Source organism: Streptopelia decaocto, assembly GCF_964273445.1.
Source record: "Streptopelia decaocto genome assembly, chromosome: 1".
Taxonomy (NCBI): Eukaryota; Metazoa; Chordata; class Aves; order Columbiformes; family Columbidae; genus Streptopelia; species Streptopelia decaocto.
Genome location: NC_138663.1, coordinates 119,162,416 through 119,182,189, shown reverse-complemented (window position 1 = coordinate 119,182,189; position 19,774 = coordinate 119,162,416). Strand labels below are relative to the sequence as shown.

The 19,774-nt window shown below is 39.0% G+C and overlaps 1 protein-coding gene across 10 annotated transcripts in view; it reads right to left on the bottom strand.

Moving 5' to 3' along the window:
• Window positions 1-19,774, bottom strand: part of ERG (ETS transcription factor ERG) — a 145,557-nt gene that overhangs the window by 52,407 nt on the left and 73,376 nt on the right. The window contains exon 1 of one of the 10 annotated variants that reach the window (XM_082044721.1): window positions 10,917-11,625. The exons of 5 other annotated variants lie outside the window; for them this stretch is intronic. In XM_082044721.1, the coding sequence (XP_081900847.1) occupies window positions 10,917-10,934 (18 nt within the window). In that variant the 5' untranslated portion in view covers window positions 10,935-11,625. Of the gene's footprint in view, window positions 1-7,463; window positions 7,484-8,529; window positions 8,796-10,021; window positions 10,107-10,635; window positions 10,894-10,916; window positions 11,626-19,774 lie in introns of those variants that run through there. 4 more of the 10 variants (XM_082044725.1, XM_082044724.1, XM_082044722.1 and 1 more) reach the window with 4 other exon arrangements.

Genomic DNA, 19,774 nt, shown 5'->3' with positions numbered 1-19,774 from the left:
GCCCCCTAAGAAGTAGGTAAGCCATGGCCAGGCAGTGTGTGCAGCTATTCTGCAGGGTCTCTGCCCTGTAGTGGGTTCAGCCCTGTTACATTAAGTGTTCAAAGTTTTAAAGTCAGGACTCAGAAACTGAATACTTAAAAGCAATGCACTTTAGGTCCACCTTCTGGCTTTTAGGCCTTTAGGTTAGATTCTTTAGTACTAGAGTGTCTTTTGTCAATGAAAAACGAAGACTTCAAGTGTTAATATTATTTAAGAAACTGTCCTTTAAGAAAACCGCTAAATATCACAAGACTCCTGATAAAAATTGCGGGAGTTGGCAAGAATTGCATCCTCCAAGAAGCAGCTGAGACTGATAGAGTTTGAGGCCAAATAAAATCTCTGTGAAAGAGGAAAACAGCACTCTGAAGGCCCAAGCTCAGAAGATAAACACGCTCAAAATTTAATTTGCTCTCATCTGGGTTCTAAAATGCTAGATTAATTATGTGATGAAGATGCGGGGGAAAAAAAATAAGTCAGTCTGAAGACAGCTAAGATTTAACATTCATTCTAATTGGAAAGTATCTGGTCACCATCACAGGGAAAGAATTTGTGCAGGGTGAGTTCAAAGTCAATAATTTACATCTACATTTTATAGATTGAGCTTTACCTCAAAATATTTTTAACATCTATTTAAATGCATTTTTTAAAAAAGGTTTTGTAGATGTCAAACCTGTAACATACTTGCCTACGAAGCAGTATTGCAATTTGTGGTTCCTTGCTATCCTTTTTTGAATGTTTGGACCTAAACCTTCCCATCCTAAGTAAAAAAAATAAATGAAATGCAAAAATACTTCAGGGGTAGCAATAGTCAGTGCCAGTTTTTTGTCTGAAAGCATGTCACTGACACCCTTATGAATAAAAACCTAACGCAACACCATCAAACGAAAGGTCTGAAGAGTTTAAAAGTGAATGGTTACTACTTTGCAAAAAAATCACACCCTCTATTTCTGTATATTAAAGGTAGGAGGGAAAATATAGGAGAAGGTTTGCAAAACCGCAGTTTTCTAGTCTTTCAGCTGGTGAAAACTACAGGTTGGGAGGAAGGTCCAAGAAAGAAGAGTACAGCAAGGCAAGGTATTAGACTTCTCTGATGATTAAAATAAAACAAACAAACAAAAAAGATAGTTAAGAAATTGTCAGAAGCTTGTAGATGGAAATTTTGTATCAAAAAACATTTTGTCAGATAATTTGTTAGTTTTGCTATATGTTTATAAAGCATATATTACAAAATAAACAGTTTCAGTAAAGACCTTCACTGAAACATTCTCAGGAGAATAACTATTTCTTTACTGATATTACAAACAATGCATATAGGGGTATTCTCACTATATAGGAGACCCATGATCAGAACAAGGATGCCTTTTTTGCTGTGTATTTATCAGACAAGGGCAATGATCTGTCTCTCTGTATCCCTTTCCCTCTATTTTTGCTCCAAATCAGAAGAAATAACATAATTTTCCGATGTTTCCCTGGATGCAAGTTTCCTCACTACTTAACCTGTCTTACGGTGTACATGTGCAGACACCCCTGTCCTCACAGGTGTATAAAATGTGCTGGATTTTTCTTATTAGTTCAATAAAAAGCAAGTGGGGGCCATCACCCTGCCACTGCAGAGCCCAGCACAATGAGGCACATTTGCACACTCTTAATCTAAAACATCAGTGGAACAGTTCAGATGCTTTCAGTTCAGCACACACCTGTACGGTTTGATGGATCACATCTACAACGATCATTCAATGAATACTTGTGCTGCCTGTGACCCTCCACAGAGCTTGGTATTTTTCTTTTGGCTGGGGCAAGCCAGCCTTATTCGAAGTTCACTGAAGTCAATGCAGAGACTCAGCACCATCGACAGGATTGTGCTGATCCGAAGCCAGGACAGGAAACTCTGAGGAAACATAAGAGCTACCCTGTTTGTTGCCTTGAATATTTGTTTAGTGTTTTGGAATTTACTGACTAAAGCTGCATGGAAGAAACTTGGCAGCCAGAGACTTTTGCCAAGTTGTGTTATTCTGGTTGTATCAGAACTCCTGAAATAAACCCAAAACTCCTGAGAGACTTTTTGTATTCATGCCATAGCCTCCTTGAAATCACTCCATCCAACCATTCAGGACCACCCTGGACTGGCAGGTCTGCTGCAATCTTGGATACTAAGGCAAGATTATGCTAAGAACATGATGTGCCCAGTTCTTCTCTCGCTTTACATCCATCTTATATCTCTGTAGCCCACTGGATATAGTGGATCCAGTTCTGATTTACTCCAGTTTAGAGAAAGAGGAAAATTCAACAGTTTTACTCTAGAGCCCAAGACAAAACTCCCAAAGCTTGAATTTCTTTGAGTGGCCACCATGATAAATTTCCTTTTGCTGAAACAAGTGTTAGCTGAAGTCACCACGTCCACCAGTTAATTGACTGGACAGAAGGGTCATCCCACGTTCCACATCTCACAAGTGGTTATTTTGTTGACTAAAATTTTCAACAAAAATATACCTTTGGAACTAAAAAATACCACATTTAGAAGAGAACAGACATGAAAGGGGAGCCTACAGATGACCTGGCTGGAATTCGTGTTCATTAAGATGGTTAATACAAATGTTCCTGATTGTTTCTGTTGTTTATGAATCTCGACCTTCAGAACAGCACTGAAATGTGCTGTCTCCTAAAGATGTTCCTTACCGATATGACACACGCTTTGTATTGTTTCACTGAAACAAGCATTAATATCCCAGAGGTAACACACCCTTCTTTTAACGGCTGGTGACAGGTCCAATGGCTGAGCAAAAATCAGTTGAAGGAAAGGGAAGTCTTGTCGGAAATGAGATTAATCTTGTAACGAGTGTTCAGCCCTGATAACCCATCTGTGCAGAGAACTGCTTTAACTGGAGAGCAATTAACCTTCACCTGACAAGCTCTGTCCAACCGTTACAAACAACATTAAAGGCACAGGATCCTCCTCTTTTTTCCCCCTTTACGTAGACTAAACAATCAGATTCTGAATTCCATGAAAATGGTACATGTAACTGTGCCTTGATGACAAATCACAGGAAAATTTTTTAAAAGGCAACAGTTGTATGGAAATGATGTGAAAAATGTCTCTGGTCACTACTTTAGTGAGTTGATCTGATTAGTAAAAAGCAACAATTTTGAGCACTTCCAAGGGAATACCTTACACATGAGGGAAGCTGATGTGAATATGCCAAAGACTAACAATAATAAAAATGTATGCAAGTAGATAAGAGCTGGCTAACCACATCCCAGGAACATTGCTTTCAGGATGGAGTGTGTATTTCCCCAGTACTCTTGTGAACTCAAAGCCAAGGGGCAATTTCCTAGAACTTTTTCACCCATGGCCTTGTGGAAATCACTTCTCAAAACTGACTTCAGCTTGCAGAACTCATCTACAGGAACTGGGCTTTTGGGTCAGCTCCCCACGGGACTGACCCTCTGTTCAACAGCTGGTGCTCCAAGTGATGCATTCATGGTTGTCTCCGCAGGGGTCTGTAAATCCAACCTCAGATTCCAAGCCTTTTAGACCACAATATGAACTTAAACAACTGCCTTTCCCACAGTGGTCTGAGCAGATAACTTAACCATAGGTCTACTCTTCAAGGATGAAAAGGTGTGATATATACAAAGCCACAATAGCAAAGGACTACTGAACTCTATGGGAAAAGGCCAAGATACCAATCTCAGTCACTGTGGCAGAACCTGGAATGACTCCGAGGGAATCATTGGCAAAAAAAAGCACAAAATTTGGGCTGAGCTCCTGAGGAACCTGGGTAAAAGCCTGGCCCAAGTCAAGCCACTGGCCAAATACTTTTGACTTCCTTGTGGCCAATTTCACTTCAAGTTTCGTAAATCCTCATTCATTCTATTCATGTGTCTGAAAGCAATTACCCTGAAGTTATAATTAGCAATTGAGGTTTTCTGCCTTTGTTTACTTTTCTTTTGCTCTAGGTTTCTCTTTTTATTAGCAGAAGTTACAAAATACAGGTTAGTCATGGTTTTATTTCTTCATACAGTGAGGCAAAATTTATGTTTCAGTCGTTTTCGTTGAATTTATATGTCACGTGAACTGCAAGACGTGGCCACGACTCTTTAATATATCCAGAATATGCTCTGAACTACTTGTTGGAGAAATCCACCTCAAGGGCTAATGAAACATATATTTAACTTGGTGATGCCTACAAATAAGGAAAGGATGCAGGCAAGAAGGACTTGGAGGGAGGTTGCTTGAGGTTCACCTGATGGAATGACAGTATATTTTGAAGCATCCTGATTTTCAGTACTGTAAAATGCAGGGCCATTTTTCCTATCATTGCAGAGCAAAACCCTGGTATTACATAGTCCAATATAACAGCGTTGGTTTTAACTTTTTACACAAAGAGATGTGTTGCACTGTGGTTTAAATGTTTAAATAGTAACAGGTAGAACATTACCTTTATATCAAAGAAGAAGGGCTTAGATCTTTTTTCAGTGAAGTAGATATTAACAGATAGGAAGTTCCTACTGAAAGCATTTCCTGTATTGGTAGTCCCTGATTTTGGCGACTTATCTGGGTAGGAAATGAATGCAGGAAGTATCTGTCTACAGACTCTTTATCATCAAGGTAATTGCTGTGGCAGCATTTTACTGTTTATCAAGGTAATAAACATATCGTCTAAAAAAAGATGTTTTTCAACTCTAAAGAATGAGGTTTAAAAAAATCTTACAGGCTCGCATTGCAGCGATGCAAAATCTTACGTGTAGAATTAATATTTAGCTACTTGTTTCTCTCAAGACAGCTATAATTAGGGATTTGTCAAACGAAACATTTCCGGTCTCATGTGGCTTTTTTCCCCAGTTATAGCACTGTTTCTCTGTATATCTCTCTCTCACCTCTCTTAAGTCAGGTAGGTCATTTTGAAGAGTTCTACCACTTCCTGTAAATAGTTATTCAACACGCTTTCCTGCAGGTATTTGCATACACCCAATCCTTGCAAATTGTTGTGGTATTTCCATCCCATCTCTCAGGCACTGCTTAACCTGGCAACACATACATTTAACTAAGCAAGTTAGATCTTTTCCTAGTGTGAAAATGGCACACAAGCCTTGTGATGCTGTTTCCCACCCATCAGCTCAGATATACACCCCAAATAAACATACATTGCAAGTAAAGGCAGACATCGTATCATATGCATTTCTTCCACTCAGTTATTTCCAAAATCCACCATTCCAAAAGACCAGTTGTCTGATTCTCTGTATGTAGATGATTGTCTGGTGTGTCCTTCAGCCTAGTCTTAAAATATGTTATTTTCATCATTCTTTTTCTACCATTTAGTGTTCAATGACATTTTTATGACAATAATTGCCATTTTATTCATTTTACTTTGAAACAAATCAGATCTATGACATGATAATTACCAGAAGTGGTAATCATCGGTTTCTAGACAGTAGTTGTTAAAGGCCATTATGAGTATTACTTGTATGTTACCAACTAATATCCTTTTCCTGAAAGCAATGTCTTATGTTTCTAATAGGATGACTACATGCACAGTAAAAATCAGCAACCTGGTGCCTAAGGACACATTCCAAGGAGATAACTTCCTTGCGATGCAGGTTTGGAACCTGAATCTCACCAGATTTCCTAAAACTCCTCCTCCCTCTGTTCACTGTAATGAGTTATTTATAGGAATATACAGTCGTTCTTCTAAGAAGGAGTGGGGAATAAATTGAAGGACACAGCACTATCCAACCTCAGGCAGGTTTGGTTACAACATTTAAAATAACTCCTTCAACCATCCTTCAAGACAAGGATTGATATCTTTTTCACACAAGTGCTTTGAAGTTTCTGTATCATTGTCAGTGTTTTGAACATAGGCAACATTTCTTCTATGATACACACATATAAACATATACGTATATATATTAAGGACAGAAGGATGGCTAGCAGAACACATGCCATTTTGTCAGACCATTGTCTTTTCCTTATTGACAATGTAAGAGAATGAGAATTTCTCTACTGGATAATTATCTATCAAAAGAAATCATTTTTAAATAGTTAACAATGAATCTAATAGAAAACACATTGCAGTCATTGAAAAGATTTTCCTTAACTTGACAAGGTTTGGCAATGCATGTGATATTTTCTACTGTATCACTTTGTTAAAATTGATAATACAAGACATACAAACTAAATTTTTCTTGTTTTGCTGGCTTGATTTAGAAACTTGCATTATGAAGCCTACTTCTTCTTGAATAAACAGAATTATATATTTTTAATGGATAATAAACTGCCACTTGAAAAATAATCTCTTCTTCTGGCATTCACATTTCTCAAAACAACTTCTGTATTTATCTTTCAGCAAGTCATTCTCCAAGAGCACTTGATTCTTTTAACAATATTTCTAAAAGACCTTTTGTAACTCATGGAACTTGCTGAAAAAGATTTTTAAAAGGATAATATAGTACTTGTTAAGAAAAACAAACAAACAAACAAACAATCTAACTCAGACAGTCAAACATATCCATTTTCCAGCTGTTGTTCCTTGCCTGGGGACTTAATTCTGGAAAGCAAAATCCTTATATTTGACTTTGTTTCGGCATATGTAGCCACAAATCAGATTTAGTTAAATGACTGCTGATTAAAAGCAAAAGAAAACAACACAAAAACATCCCCAAAATATCTTCTTCTGTTCTCATATGACTATTTCTTCCTTGAAATTGCAAATTTTCATTTGAGTCAGAAGTACTATTTTACCTGGAAATAATTATAGGTTTGATTCTACTGCCTTTATTGGAACAAAATCTTCAGGAAATTTGTGGAAACTTTCAATTAAAGAGTACAAGATCAGGTTAAGTGGTTGAAGGAACTCCACATTCTTATTTCTGATTCTCCACAGCACTCAGGTGTGTGCTCAGCTTTAAGAGGGGTGTGTCGTATCACCAAAGTAAATGGAATTATTTAGAGGCTTCAAGTCAAATACACCATTGGATCATTTGCTAACTGAGATGAGAACAAAAAGCAATAATGTTTACAGGTTTTTTTTAATGCAAGGAACAGAAGTACAAATTACTGTATTAGTTCTATTGGATTCAGTGCAGATGCAGTCCTCTAAACAAAGCCTAAACATTTTCATATGCCAAGAATAGATTTTGTCTTTTAAATGTCTGTAGTTTTTCTTGGATTTAGAAATATTTGCATGAGTACTTAGGTTTTCTACAAGAAAGTGAAATAAAAGTAACTCTAACAAAATAAATCTTGCCACTATGTACTACTTCAGTCAGTATGTGCATACTCTTTCAGGCCTTAGAAATTACAAAATTTCTCCTGTCCTTTATCAAATACACAGACTTTTTTTGCCAGAAATGTAACCAGCACATTAGAAGTCAATAATAAAAAGTGGGCATGTGCATATTTAGAAGTAAATTAAAGAAATACTCACCAGTGTATTTAATAAGTCACTGCAAAGTCAAGATAACTTATTGAATAGTTTTTATAAGAATAAATATAATTGCATTGGCGGGTAAGGTGAGCAACATAACAAGGCTTACTACATGGCAAGGAAGTAGAATTCTAGTTGTATTTTTCTATTTAATGTTCTTTCCTCCACTGTAACATAATTGTAAAAAACAAAACAAACCAAAAAAAAAACCCACACACAAAAAAGAACAAACAAAACACACACACACACACACACAAAAAAAACCCACCACAAACCACCACGCAACAAAATGACCTTCAGGATAGGTATTTTTACTTCATCCCAAGGTAACACTTAAGTAATTTTTGCTCCATTCTATTAAAAACAAGCCCAAAAACGCCAGATGCCTAATTCAGAAGCCTTTGATATTATCTAAAATGGTATTTACAGTAACTAGTGGGACGTTTATAATTAGCAGTGCTGCACTGATTTGATATTCTTATATTCTTCAGCTTCAGTGCTCTGCACGATTATGCTACTGCACACATCTGTCAGGCACTACTTGTGTCAGAAGGAAACAGGTCGTCTTATTGCCTAAATTCTGACTGCTGAAAAAACTTGAAAAAGTAAAAAAAAAAAAAAGAGAAAAAAATCCTTCAAAAGCCACAAAACCTAACAGTGAGATGAGCCATTTGTGCACCAAGTACAGGGAAGAAAATGCATTAGAAATATCAGCCGCCCTGAGTGTGTCGTGAAACCCAAATTCTGGCCATGAAGGCACACGTTCCCTTTCTACTCTCCTCTCCTCCACAGGAGCTGGCCCTGCTCCCGGTCAGATAGAGAGGTCCCTGGCCTGAGTGAGAGTGGCCACTCGTATAGTGTAAAGGTCATAATTAAGTAAAGCCATCCATGCCATAGCCTAGGAAGAAGGCGCTGCTGTGTCCTCCTTCCACTGCAGCACCTTCCCCATCATGGGGGGAAGAGGAAAGGGGCAGCAGAGGGAGGACAGGGGACAAGAAGAGACATATCTGCCAGTAAAGCCACACTCATGACGTCAACCCCAATGCCAAAAAAATTACACAAACACTTGCCTTCATAGTTAGTGATTAGCCCCAGTTAAGCCAGACTGATTTCTCATGAGCCCTGAGCATCCCATGGGTCTATCTGCAGGTTTGTGATAGGAAAAGGATGAATCAGACAGTCTTACTGGAAGGGCCACCTTTGCATGCATGTACGTTCAGAGCAATTTCCACCAAGTTATAAACAAACACATCGCCTTTCGCAACCCAGTTTTGACATGTAATGTCTCCATGGCTTCCCTAAAGAAGAGCGTGAATTCCTGGTGCAGAGATCGCAGATAAGGCTCTCCAACTTTCTTGGCCACAGCCTCTTGTCACCTACACTGGGATAGCTGGGCTATCCATTGCCAGCAAACACCACCGGTCATTATATTGAAATTGCAAAAAAACATTTGCTGAACATAACTGTTTAGCAAAAGCACAAACACCTGTTTGGCATTCAAATACAGTTTCTTTATTTCAGAAACCTCTCAGTTAAATTACTTCTTTATGTACTCAGTATAGAAGAGGACTTGAATCTCTTTGGACTCCATGTCAGAGTACTTTTCCTGTGTCTAGAGTATAAAGCACCTGTCATTTCTTTCAGTCATTTTGCATTTTTGCACTTGCATAAATAAAATCCTTGCTTCAGGCCTTGCCAGCACCCTAGGCACCAAAATCCTCAATGTTCCGGGTGCCTATTTCCCCCCTCAATTTTCATACTCCCAGACGAGGAGACAAAAATATATATTTTTCCACTCAGGAGGCTTTGCTGTCTGCACTGCTGTAATGGCTGCATAATACACGGCTGCACACAGTCTGTCCTCACCTCTGTAAGGAGGAGGTAAAATAAAAACTATAAGATATTGTGGACAATAATCTGTCCTGTTATAATTTAGCCAACACAAAACATCAAAAAATAAATAATAAGAGCTCCTCAAAATGCATACATTTAATCTTGTAATACCATCATTTTTGAAAATAATTTCCATCAACATCGCTAATGCATTCTGATTAGCAGATGCAAAAAACAGCATTGCTAACCTCAGCACATAGCCCTTTCTTTTAGCAATGCAAAACTTGACTCCCTGAGCCTTAAGATTTTCATAGAGTGCCTGTCATGCCCTGTGTGCCCTGAAATGTGCAGCAAAACCAAAGGGAATTCAGCGGTTTCAAGTGCTACTTAGCATATAATAGATACTAGCCAGTAATGCAGAGGAGATTAAGATCTTTGTCTCTATAGATAGCTTCTTGAAAGCAACGGTGATTGCAAAAAGAGAAAGTTCATTAGTCTTTTTAATAACATTGTCTTCAGACAAGACTTTCAGATTTCAAAAACTGTAACAAAAAGCATCAAATGAGCTTTCAAATGTAAACATCTAATCAGAAGTTACTGAGAAATCCAACTGAAGTTCCACTTATCTAATGGCCAGCCACCGCTGCTATTCCGTATCCCTTACTATATCTCTGGCACAATTAGAAAAGTAGAGAAATACACAATACAATGAAGAAAATAAATACCTTGATCCCAAATCTGATAATACAATGCTGCAGAGTCCTCACTGTACATGTTGATTTGCTCTTTACGTTAGTTTCACTATCACAAAGCATTTAGTTACAGTTATACTTCTGCAATTAATCACAGCTATTGCTATATCTGTAACTGCTATCTATTGCAACAGAGAAGCAAAAACTAGATAGACATATAGATATATTCAACTTTCTAAGTGACACAACCTGAAAAACACAGCAAAGCAATTCTTAAAAGAAACAAACCATGCACCGAGATCAATTTATAAACCAAAAAGAGAATTTTATTGTCCAAAAAAAAATTAAAACAAAAAGAACACACCCATGGGATCTTACCATCACCACTAAAATAACATTCAGAAATTTCCAAGCATCAGGATAGAGCTTTTAGAAAAACACATAATTAACACCTGCATGAGACAGAAATAAGAGCTGGTGTCTCTCATTCCCTCTTGCGAATACTTGTATCTCCATCAACAAGAGAAACATTTAAAAGTATCCAAAAGGTTAGTGCTCTAAGGAACCCTTTTTTTTCCTTCCAGTTGCACACCCTCTCCCCTTATGGCAGTCCGCAAACGCATCCAAGTTGTCAGAATGTTACCTACAAGAAATTTCAGAAGCTCTCATAAAAAGGCTTCGCATATGCAATCCACAGCACTGAACAGTGAATTTAAAAAACCCAATTTTTTTCCGAGTTTGAAGTTTTTAAGCCTTGCGGATGGTTGGAGTAGGAAAAAGGAAATTTACTAGGCAGTACAAAGGAAATCTTGTTGTCCTCTATTGTGGCAGTGGGGGTGTTGCCCAATTCTAACTTATCTAGGTTGATAAAGGAAACCAAAGAACACACCACTGAAAAAATTCCAACAAAAAGGTACCCCTTTCTTACCTTAATAGTGCTTGCCATAATGTGATCAAGATTATTGATCGCTAATAATTGCTAATAATAATTATTGCTTCGCTCTGACCAGAAAGAAGTTTTGATGAGGTTGTTTAGAGCGGATGAGATTGTGCTAACTCTGGGAAATGAAGTCAGCCAATGGCAGGAAGAGGTTTCTATTGGTCCTGGCCACTGCAGCTCGAAGAAACAGGATATTTGGGAGTGAAGAGATAAGAGTCCTAAAACAATGTTGTTTTTCTTGATGATATGTGACTAATTTTTTTTTTTTCTTTTTTTTTTTTAACCAAAAAGTCAATTGCCTGTGACTGCCTGGGCAGGTGTGATCTGATGTGCAGAAAGTGTGACATGCCACTTTGAGGCAGGATGCAGATGTCAGATGAAATGGGCCAAATTCGGCATTAGTTTCATGCAGTCTGTTCACTGGGGAATTGCTGATTCAGGGCCAAAGCCAGACTTGGTATAAATGGGTGTAACTCCAAATATGTTAATGAAATCTAGCCCTGCTTATACTACATCTATATTTGTCCATTAACCTCATTCCTGGATTCTTGAGCTGTTGACACTTTCTAGCCTATATGATCTAGCACATTACTTTTGCCTAGAGAAGAAGCAAGTAGATTTGAGACAATAATTTCTTTTTGATGCCTCTTTCTTACTGAGGAAAGGAAGTCATCAAAAGACATACATTTCAAAAGCAAATGCCTGAATGTCATAAACAGTCTTGAATTTTCCACGCTCTTCCTTTACTTCACAACTCAATCCGTGCATGAAAATGAGATGGCTTCATTGGTGATTCCTTTCCTGGTCGGAGTGTGATAGTAATTTTCTATTCAGTGCTAGATTTTTATTTGTCCTTTTGAAGCACTTGGCAGTCACATGGCACCCAAAATGACCAGCTGTGCAAATAAAATACTGTCCTTGTCGTAGACCCTTGCTTAGGAGTACTGAACTAAAAAAAAAAAAAAAAAAAAAGGAAATAAGAAAGGCAAAGTATTTCCACAGTACCAGTCAGTGCAAAAGTCCACATGTAAAGGATATCTCAGGATCCAGTGCTCTCAGAAACCTCTTGCTCTTATGAGTCTTGCAACACTTTGTGTTTTTGTAAAAGAGATTCTGAGCTTTCAGATAGAAAAGCTTGAAAACAGGATGCTCAAAAATTGAAGAAAAAAAACTAAAAGAAGTCATAATGTATTAGTTTTTTAATAATCTTGTATTTTTTAAAAGCTGGTCTTACTATAACCAGTTTACAATTTCTTGATGCTTCCTATAAAAACATCAAACCATGGACGTATTACATGAAAGCACTGCAGCACTGGGTAGATAATTCCTGCTGTAATAGGGTCCTGCCCTCTGACCAGGGACTCTAGTAGGATAAAAAGTGTAAGAAATAGTGATGGCTTGTTGTAGCATTATTTAGTAGAGGTAGATGACCTCATCCTCTCCCAATGCCTTCCTCTCCTTTTCCTTCGGAAAAGAAAAGGAAATAAGAGCATTTTTCTGTAATTGTTGATGACTGCTGGCATTTGGTATGCATTTTTTCCAAATGGTACATAATGCAAGTGGGAAGTCCCTGTTGACTCTTCCCCTCCTATCCTGACCCCAAGAAGGTGAAATGTGGCCATGCACTTTTCCAGAGATGCCCCAGGAGGACATGACACGGTGCCTGCTTGGTCCTCAGGCATTTGTCTTGCAGACCCCGCTCCATCTCACCCAAGGCAGAGCAGAGCAAAGGCTTGTCCACCCAACCCTGCTCATGGGGATGAATCTGCTACCCGCTAGATCCTGTTTGCAGGTGTCTCATGGGACCACAGAGCTAGAAATCCCTGGACACAACAGAATGACACAGGACCCGTGCGATTAGGATCTGGCAGAGCTTTCCGCAGGAAGACCCAGTTTCAAGCTCGGCGGTGTGTTACAGGCTGAGTCTGTGTCCCAAGCCATCTCCAGCTGCCTCACAAGTCTCAGGGTCTCCTCAGCCAGCCCAAGCATCCGAGTAAGCCTCTAGCAGACTCCAGATCCTGATGGACAAACTGGGAAGGAAAGAGCAGACACCTTGCTTTTCCTCCCTGCACTGGATCCTGAGGTGACACAAGAGCAACTCCCTGTAACAAGTTTAGTTTGATTTTATAGCTCATTTCAAGGAGTTCTGGTTTCTTCCACTGCAAAGATGACTTCTGGTCACTACAGAGCAATCCAGAGTCAGCACTACTGTGCACTAGTTTATATTCTCCATTAGTTGATTCATATAAAAATCCAGTGTTGCATTGCTGAATGTGTTCTTGTGGCTTACATCAACTGAATTACTGTGCTTCTGCAGAGTAGGTAACTTCTGGTAACTTTCCTATTTTCATTACGAACAGTATGAAAAGAAAGCAGTTTACAGTAATTGTATTTCATGGGGATGTTGATTTCCTCCCTTTTCATCTCCAAACAATGAGCAAGACAGCCAGAAGATTAGAACCATTTTCTTGAAATTTCAAAGCGTTGTATAATGTTTCAGTTGGGTGACTTCCACTCCAGTTAAGCCCATGATATTTTGTTTTTTCTCAAACATATTGAGAGGCCTGAAGTATCAGTTCCAGCTCTCCAGTGGATAGGATCTAACAAATCCGTGCACAACCAGGTTTAAGTAATGATTCTTCTCCAGCCTACCTCTATATAAACAAACCTCCTCTTGATTTATATAGGGATTTTGGAAGCATAAGGAAGGTAATATCAGACTCTGCTGAGCCCTATTATTATTATATAAGTTTTACGGAACCCACAGTCCGGTAAGGATTTTGTCATTTTAAACTGGCACACATCCTGTGCCAAAGAATTCAATGAAGTTTATTTGACTTTCAAGTTAATACCCAGAGGCAGATTTCTGAGTGCTTACGCTTATGTCGATCCAGTTGCAAGAGACAACCTTGGTATTGTAAAGAAAGGAAAATATTGAGTTATCAAATCACCATCATCCAGTTGCAAAAAAAAATAGTACAAACACTTTTACTATTTTTTTCTCTTTTCTGCATTTTGTTAAGGTTAAATAGAAAGAAAATATGCTTTTGTTATGTTAGGCAACCGTGTGTTATTGCCTAGAATAATGCTGCGTGTGTTTGGAAAAACGCAGCTTTGTCAACAAACAAAGTGAAAACACAAAAAAGTATTAAACGTCCACACAAGTCACCTAACACGCCTTTCCGCCCTCAATTTCTCTCTCAAACTTGTCACCCTAATGTGTGTGGGCTCCTTTCAGCTGGAACTTCCTTCTATATTCAAGCCTACATCAAGAAACCAAAGAGCAACAAAACTACTTCATACGCTTAACATTACACATGTGCTTAAGTCTCTTGATCCAAACAGGGGTTTTGCACTTGCTTTAGAACTACAGTTGCATTTAAGTTCTTTCCTGAATACAGACAGGCTTAAACACTGCTTTGAGTGCCTTCTACCTTTAGGACTAGAGAGTCTCCTCTTCAGAAAAGAGCTTTCTAAACTGGAGACAAAGTGTCTGATCTTTGCTGATCTAAGCCTGCTTAAACCAGCAGGGCCCTGTACAGACCTGAAGATTTGATCTGACCATGCAAAAGAAGTGATTAGACTAGATCCCAAAATAAGAAGATGAATTTCCAAATAAAAAAGTTGCATCCTTTCTGGGGTGTACTAGAAACATGTTCAATATGCATGTACTCACCTAAAGACATTTAAAATATTTCCAAAGAGACCATTTCTCATGGTATCTGAAACAACACTGCTAACTGTAAAAAACAATCCTGTCCTCAAATATTTTTCAAATCATATCAGCTAGAGTGTTAGGATATGTGAAATATATTGCAATATTCCTTAAGTAAACAGATCTGCAGTCCATCTTGCTTTCTGGGAGGTAAACCAAGAGCACTGCTCTCAGCCCAGGCTGACCAAGAGACTCTGCTGACACGCTCTGCTGTTCTCGCTTGTGCTACTATGTCTTTTACTTTCGTATTTTATTTTCCTGGATAGTTTCTTTACTTTTAACTTTCAAAATATTGTTAGTACTGCTAATAACGTAGCCTTCATCCTTTTAACTGTACTGATATCTTTACATTATAAATAACTACATAAATAACTGGGCAAGCTGTAGACATATTCCCCTTGTGTGTTATGCTTACTATGCACACAGAGAGCATCTGCCCATGTGGGTATGAAAAGAAAATAAGAGAACAGAGAAAAGGCAAGAAAAAGTGAGCCCTGTTCCTCTTACTAACATTACAGGTAAAAAGAAGGTTCTCATGTATGTAGAACTAGGCTACAAAAACAATTAAACAAACAAAATACACAACAAAAAACAAACCTTGAGTACAACAGAAGACTTTGCATTGCAGTTTTTGGAAGCAGATTTTAAGAAATTAAGGCAAATTCATGCTGCTTTACAGCACACGAAGATACATCTGTAAAGGTCTTATTCCTCTCAAAAAGATGTAGCATTTTGCTTAAATGTAGCTCCAAAAATCAGTTTGGCCATACTCAGCTCAGCACATGAGGGCCAAACACATTCTTACCAAGTTCTCAGCAAGCTCTTCAGCAGGACTTCCTCCCTTTAATTCATAGCTTTCAGCTGGCTCTGAAGAAAACGTCAGTAAATCTGCTCATAGAGGGGGAAACTCTCCCCTCACCACAAAAGCAAGCTCTCACAAACAGGCTGTTAGCAGGGGAACAGACAGGGGTCCCCAGGAGAAGAAATGAGTTTCACTGCCCTGGGTGCAGAGTGGCTGCAGGGCACTGCTGTCTGGGATGACCATCTCTTGCCTCCCAACCCCAGGACTGCTGGGCCTTTAGGGCTGCCCAAGGGACCTCTAGGTTCCATACCTGAGTGGGTTTGATGCAGCACCAAGTCTGAGGGTGCAAGAAAAGCCTCATCCTGGGAAACATGGGGTCCAGTTGTGGGGTGGGCTCGTGCCAATTAACCCATGTCCAGAAATGTGGAGGTTAACTCTGGGAGGAAGATGCTAGTCCAAGTGAAACAGGGCACTCGCTTTCACCAAAGCCTGGTTAATATGTCAAAGCCACGTAATTAATACTAATTATCACTACGCAGCCACTGAGGCAACACAGCAGGCATCCTACGAAAAGCACTCTTTCCTGAGGAAAGAGTTGTTTCCAAGCTTTCATGCTTCTCATTCCCCTCACCACCAGGTCTCGCACCGCATCGGAGGGGAGCGGAGCACATCCCCATCCTCAACCCTGGGCCGTGCCCCCGGCTGGCGCTGAGCGGCGGTCACTAGAGGGTGCTCCGTGCCCCGCTATCGGAGCGCGGCCGCCTCGCCTGCCTGCCCGGCTTCCTCCGACGCAACGAGGTGAACAGTTCTTTCCAAAGTCAGAAATTACTTCTTCTCATAAACGCTTGACCAGAAGCAGATAAAAGAGATTTCTTCCTGCGGCGGTGGCACCCACCACCGGTTTTGCCCTCAGGGCTGGTTATGACAACATCTTCCCACTCTCTCATCTTCACTTCCTTTCAATCACCCCACACATTATATTCAGCTGCTCCAACCCATTTGGCCAATTAGTATGTTCACATCTTTCCTCCATCCCCACCGTCCTGCCATAGCAATGAATTTACTTCACTCGCTGGCACAGCTGAAAAGTTGGGAAAGAGCCTGATTTGGGGGCAACACGTTTGTTTGTTTGTTTGTACTTCGTGTGACAATACCAAACAAGAATGGGTTGTCTTCCAATGGATAAATTTTTACAGAAATGAAATACTGAAAGTTTTCAAAATGAAAGTCAAAGTACTTAATTTATTGAGTCTGTGTCCCTATCTGTGACTCAAGTTTTTTCAGCTTGTATCACGCAAAATATTTTTAGTGACTACACCACTGTTTGCCAACCTTTTATGTTCTGATTAACCTTTAAGACCAGTTATACTCCCATTAAAAAATACCATAGAAATGGGAAATTAAAAGGGAACTCTGTTCACCTGAATTACATTGGCACAGTCACTATTATAGTGACACTAGAATTACCTGCAATAGGCAACATAGGTACTTTTATAACAGGGAAGTGCTGACATACTCATTTGCAGACATGGAATGGAGTCACTATCTGTTGAAGTGGGATTCACTTCATCAGGCTTCAACAATTTTAAATGTAGGTGTCCAGACTAAGCTAGTTCCCAGGAATTCCATAGTCCCAAATACAACTGTCTTCATCATGTCATTCAGTCTCATTACAACGAATACTTAAAAGAGGTGAGATGCATCGCACCTTTAAAGTACTTCTCTCTCTCTCTCCATTACCTGGAAGGGGAATGTATGATTACCTGAGACACCTAGCTTTTGGATAACTCTGCTTATATGAGATGAATCTCACTCTAACTTTCCTTCCATTCTTCCTTAATTTTCCCATCTCCACAATGTTAACAGTTATACCACTGAATGTCAAAGGACTGCTGCATGGATTAGTAATTAAAGAGCACTAAAACCTTTGGCTGAAAGTTGCCACTGTTATGAAAGTATTTATTTCATGTTTGATGCTAATTTAAAGCTGGTTAAGTGACAATGATACCACAGGACATAGACATGCACACAAACAGAAGGCAAAAAAGCAAATTCCCTACACAGAAAAAAAAGGAATAACTGCGAGGGCAAAGGCTAGCATTTTTCATCACTTTCCTCCAAATGTCTTAGATAATTTTAACTGAAATACACAACAGTTCGAACTGGTTATTACAGACTGTTGTCCTTTAACGTCTCACCATCCCTAGATTGATGGGCACTGCATACAGCAAATATGTCTGGCATATTGGATTTCTACACCCTATTAGTGAGGCTGTTTCAAGATTTTCATCAAGAATGGAACCTATTAAAGTGTCTCTCACACTCTTCTAGCTTTTATGGCATGCTTTGGAGGACTGTGTGCTTTTTTTTGCCTGTAGTCAATAGAAAATGCTTTCAACTGTTTTATTTGACCTTTCACCTCTAGGCTTTTGCCTAATCCGCAAATTTGAATAGGAGGTATAGCTGCAGATTTTTTTTCCTCTGTCTAAGTAACTAGCCGAATTCCTTAAAGGACCAGACACGCATCTAAAATTTGGACTCTTTTGGTATTGTACTTCTTTGTTAGTGACTGTGAACAAGAAACAGATGTGAAATATCTGTGTTTGAAACTTAGTGACCCAGAAAGACCAGGGCTAATCCAGATCATTCTTAATAACCGAAATCTGCCACCCCTTGACCACCTTGAGATGCATGCATACACCCAGGAATATCCCCACCCCCACCCCAGCAGACAGGCAGACAGACACAAATAGAAACCTTCAGGACTTTTATACATCTCTATGCTAATCATGAACTCAGATGTAGTTCGAGGTTTGAACAACAGCAAAAAAAACTTGATTCCACATTGATCTTTTTCCCCAGTATCAATCAGCCTCCTTCCATCTAGACAGCTGTCTTCCACCGAAGTTGAATTCTTCAGGAGTGTGGAAGAGAAGTAAAAGAAACAATAAACGTATAACCAAAACTTTGGTCTACTTAGTTTCTCTCAATCCATGCCAGGTATCTCACAGTATCTTATTTAAACTTAAATAATTGCCCTGTCTTCAGTAGGGACCCCTTGCCTGGTGCCACCCTCAGCTGTGGGTGACAGGCACAGGTAGAAGAACAATGGGGTAGCAGTTGATGGAGCAATGCACTAATTAGACTCCTCCATGAACACTCTTCTTTTGTCAAAATTATGAAGGAGAAATTTAGGTTGGAGAAGATGCCATTTCCATCACTGTTTCTAAACACTAAAATTCTGCTTGCTTACCCAGTAAAAGCAATTTACTTCCTTTGCACTAGTAACTTGCTGTTCTTTTCTTTTCTCTTTTCTGTCTAGGACAGAAGGATATATTTAGGTGACTGGTAAATACTGAAAACATGAAAATATTAATCACTGAACAATTAATTTCAAATAAGATTTAAAAAAAATAAATAGAAATCAAGAACTTTGAAAATGTGATATTACATCTTCTAGGAATACTCCCGAGGCTAGGCTGTGTGGCCCCAAAAGGATAAGATTCACACATCTCTGCAACTGTCTGATATTTCTATATCTCTAAACCGCAGTAATACCATATGCTTTGTGAGAAAAAAAATCACTGTTAACTAACACTGGTCTATTTTGAATCTCAACTATACAATTAAACTAAAAATAGTTATCACCTTTTTGAAGAGTAGAGCAAATATATTGGAGAGGAAATAATAACCAAAAATGCCTGTAGACACCACAGTTTTCTTGTGGCTTTCTGAGGAGCCGAGAGGAGGGGTCTCAAATCACAGCTTGATGATGTGCTACAAATAGATCACTCATTTCTCAAGAGGTGAAACCCCTTATGTCTCACTTCTACTAGATCCCAGCTCTGGGAGCTTCATGCCTTTATCTGCAGTGGTGGTCATGCAGGATCATCTGGGTAGGACAAAAAACTTTTGTTTGGAAACTGAGTGACCCCAGGATATGCCTGTCGTCAACTCTCTACCTTTGGCACTATTCAAGCAGTTTATAAAATAACTTTTTACTACCAGAGGAAAACATTCCTGTGAACTCTTCTAAAGAGTAACAGCGTACCTTAAATCTGTAAAGCTTGATGGCAAATACCAAGTATTTCCAACACCCAAGAAATGCCACATTGATTAAATCCTACCTGATCTGATTTCCATATGAACACATTTCTAAAGCTCGGTGCATTTAAAGAAAGACATTTCCAACAACATACAAGAAAATTAGATTATTATCTTAAAAGGACTGCAGTGAAATCAAAGGACTTGGCAACAAAAAATCAAAATATTTTCTCTTGGGGACTTAATACACCCGCAAGATAGAGACCAAAGGAGCTCTCAATTACT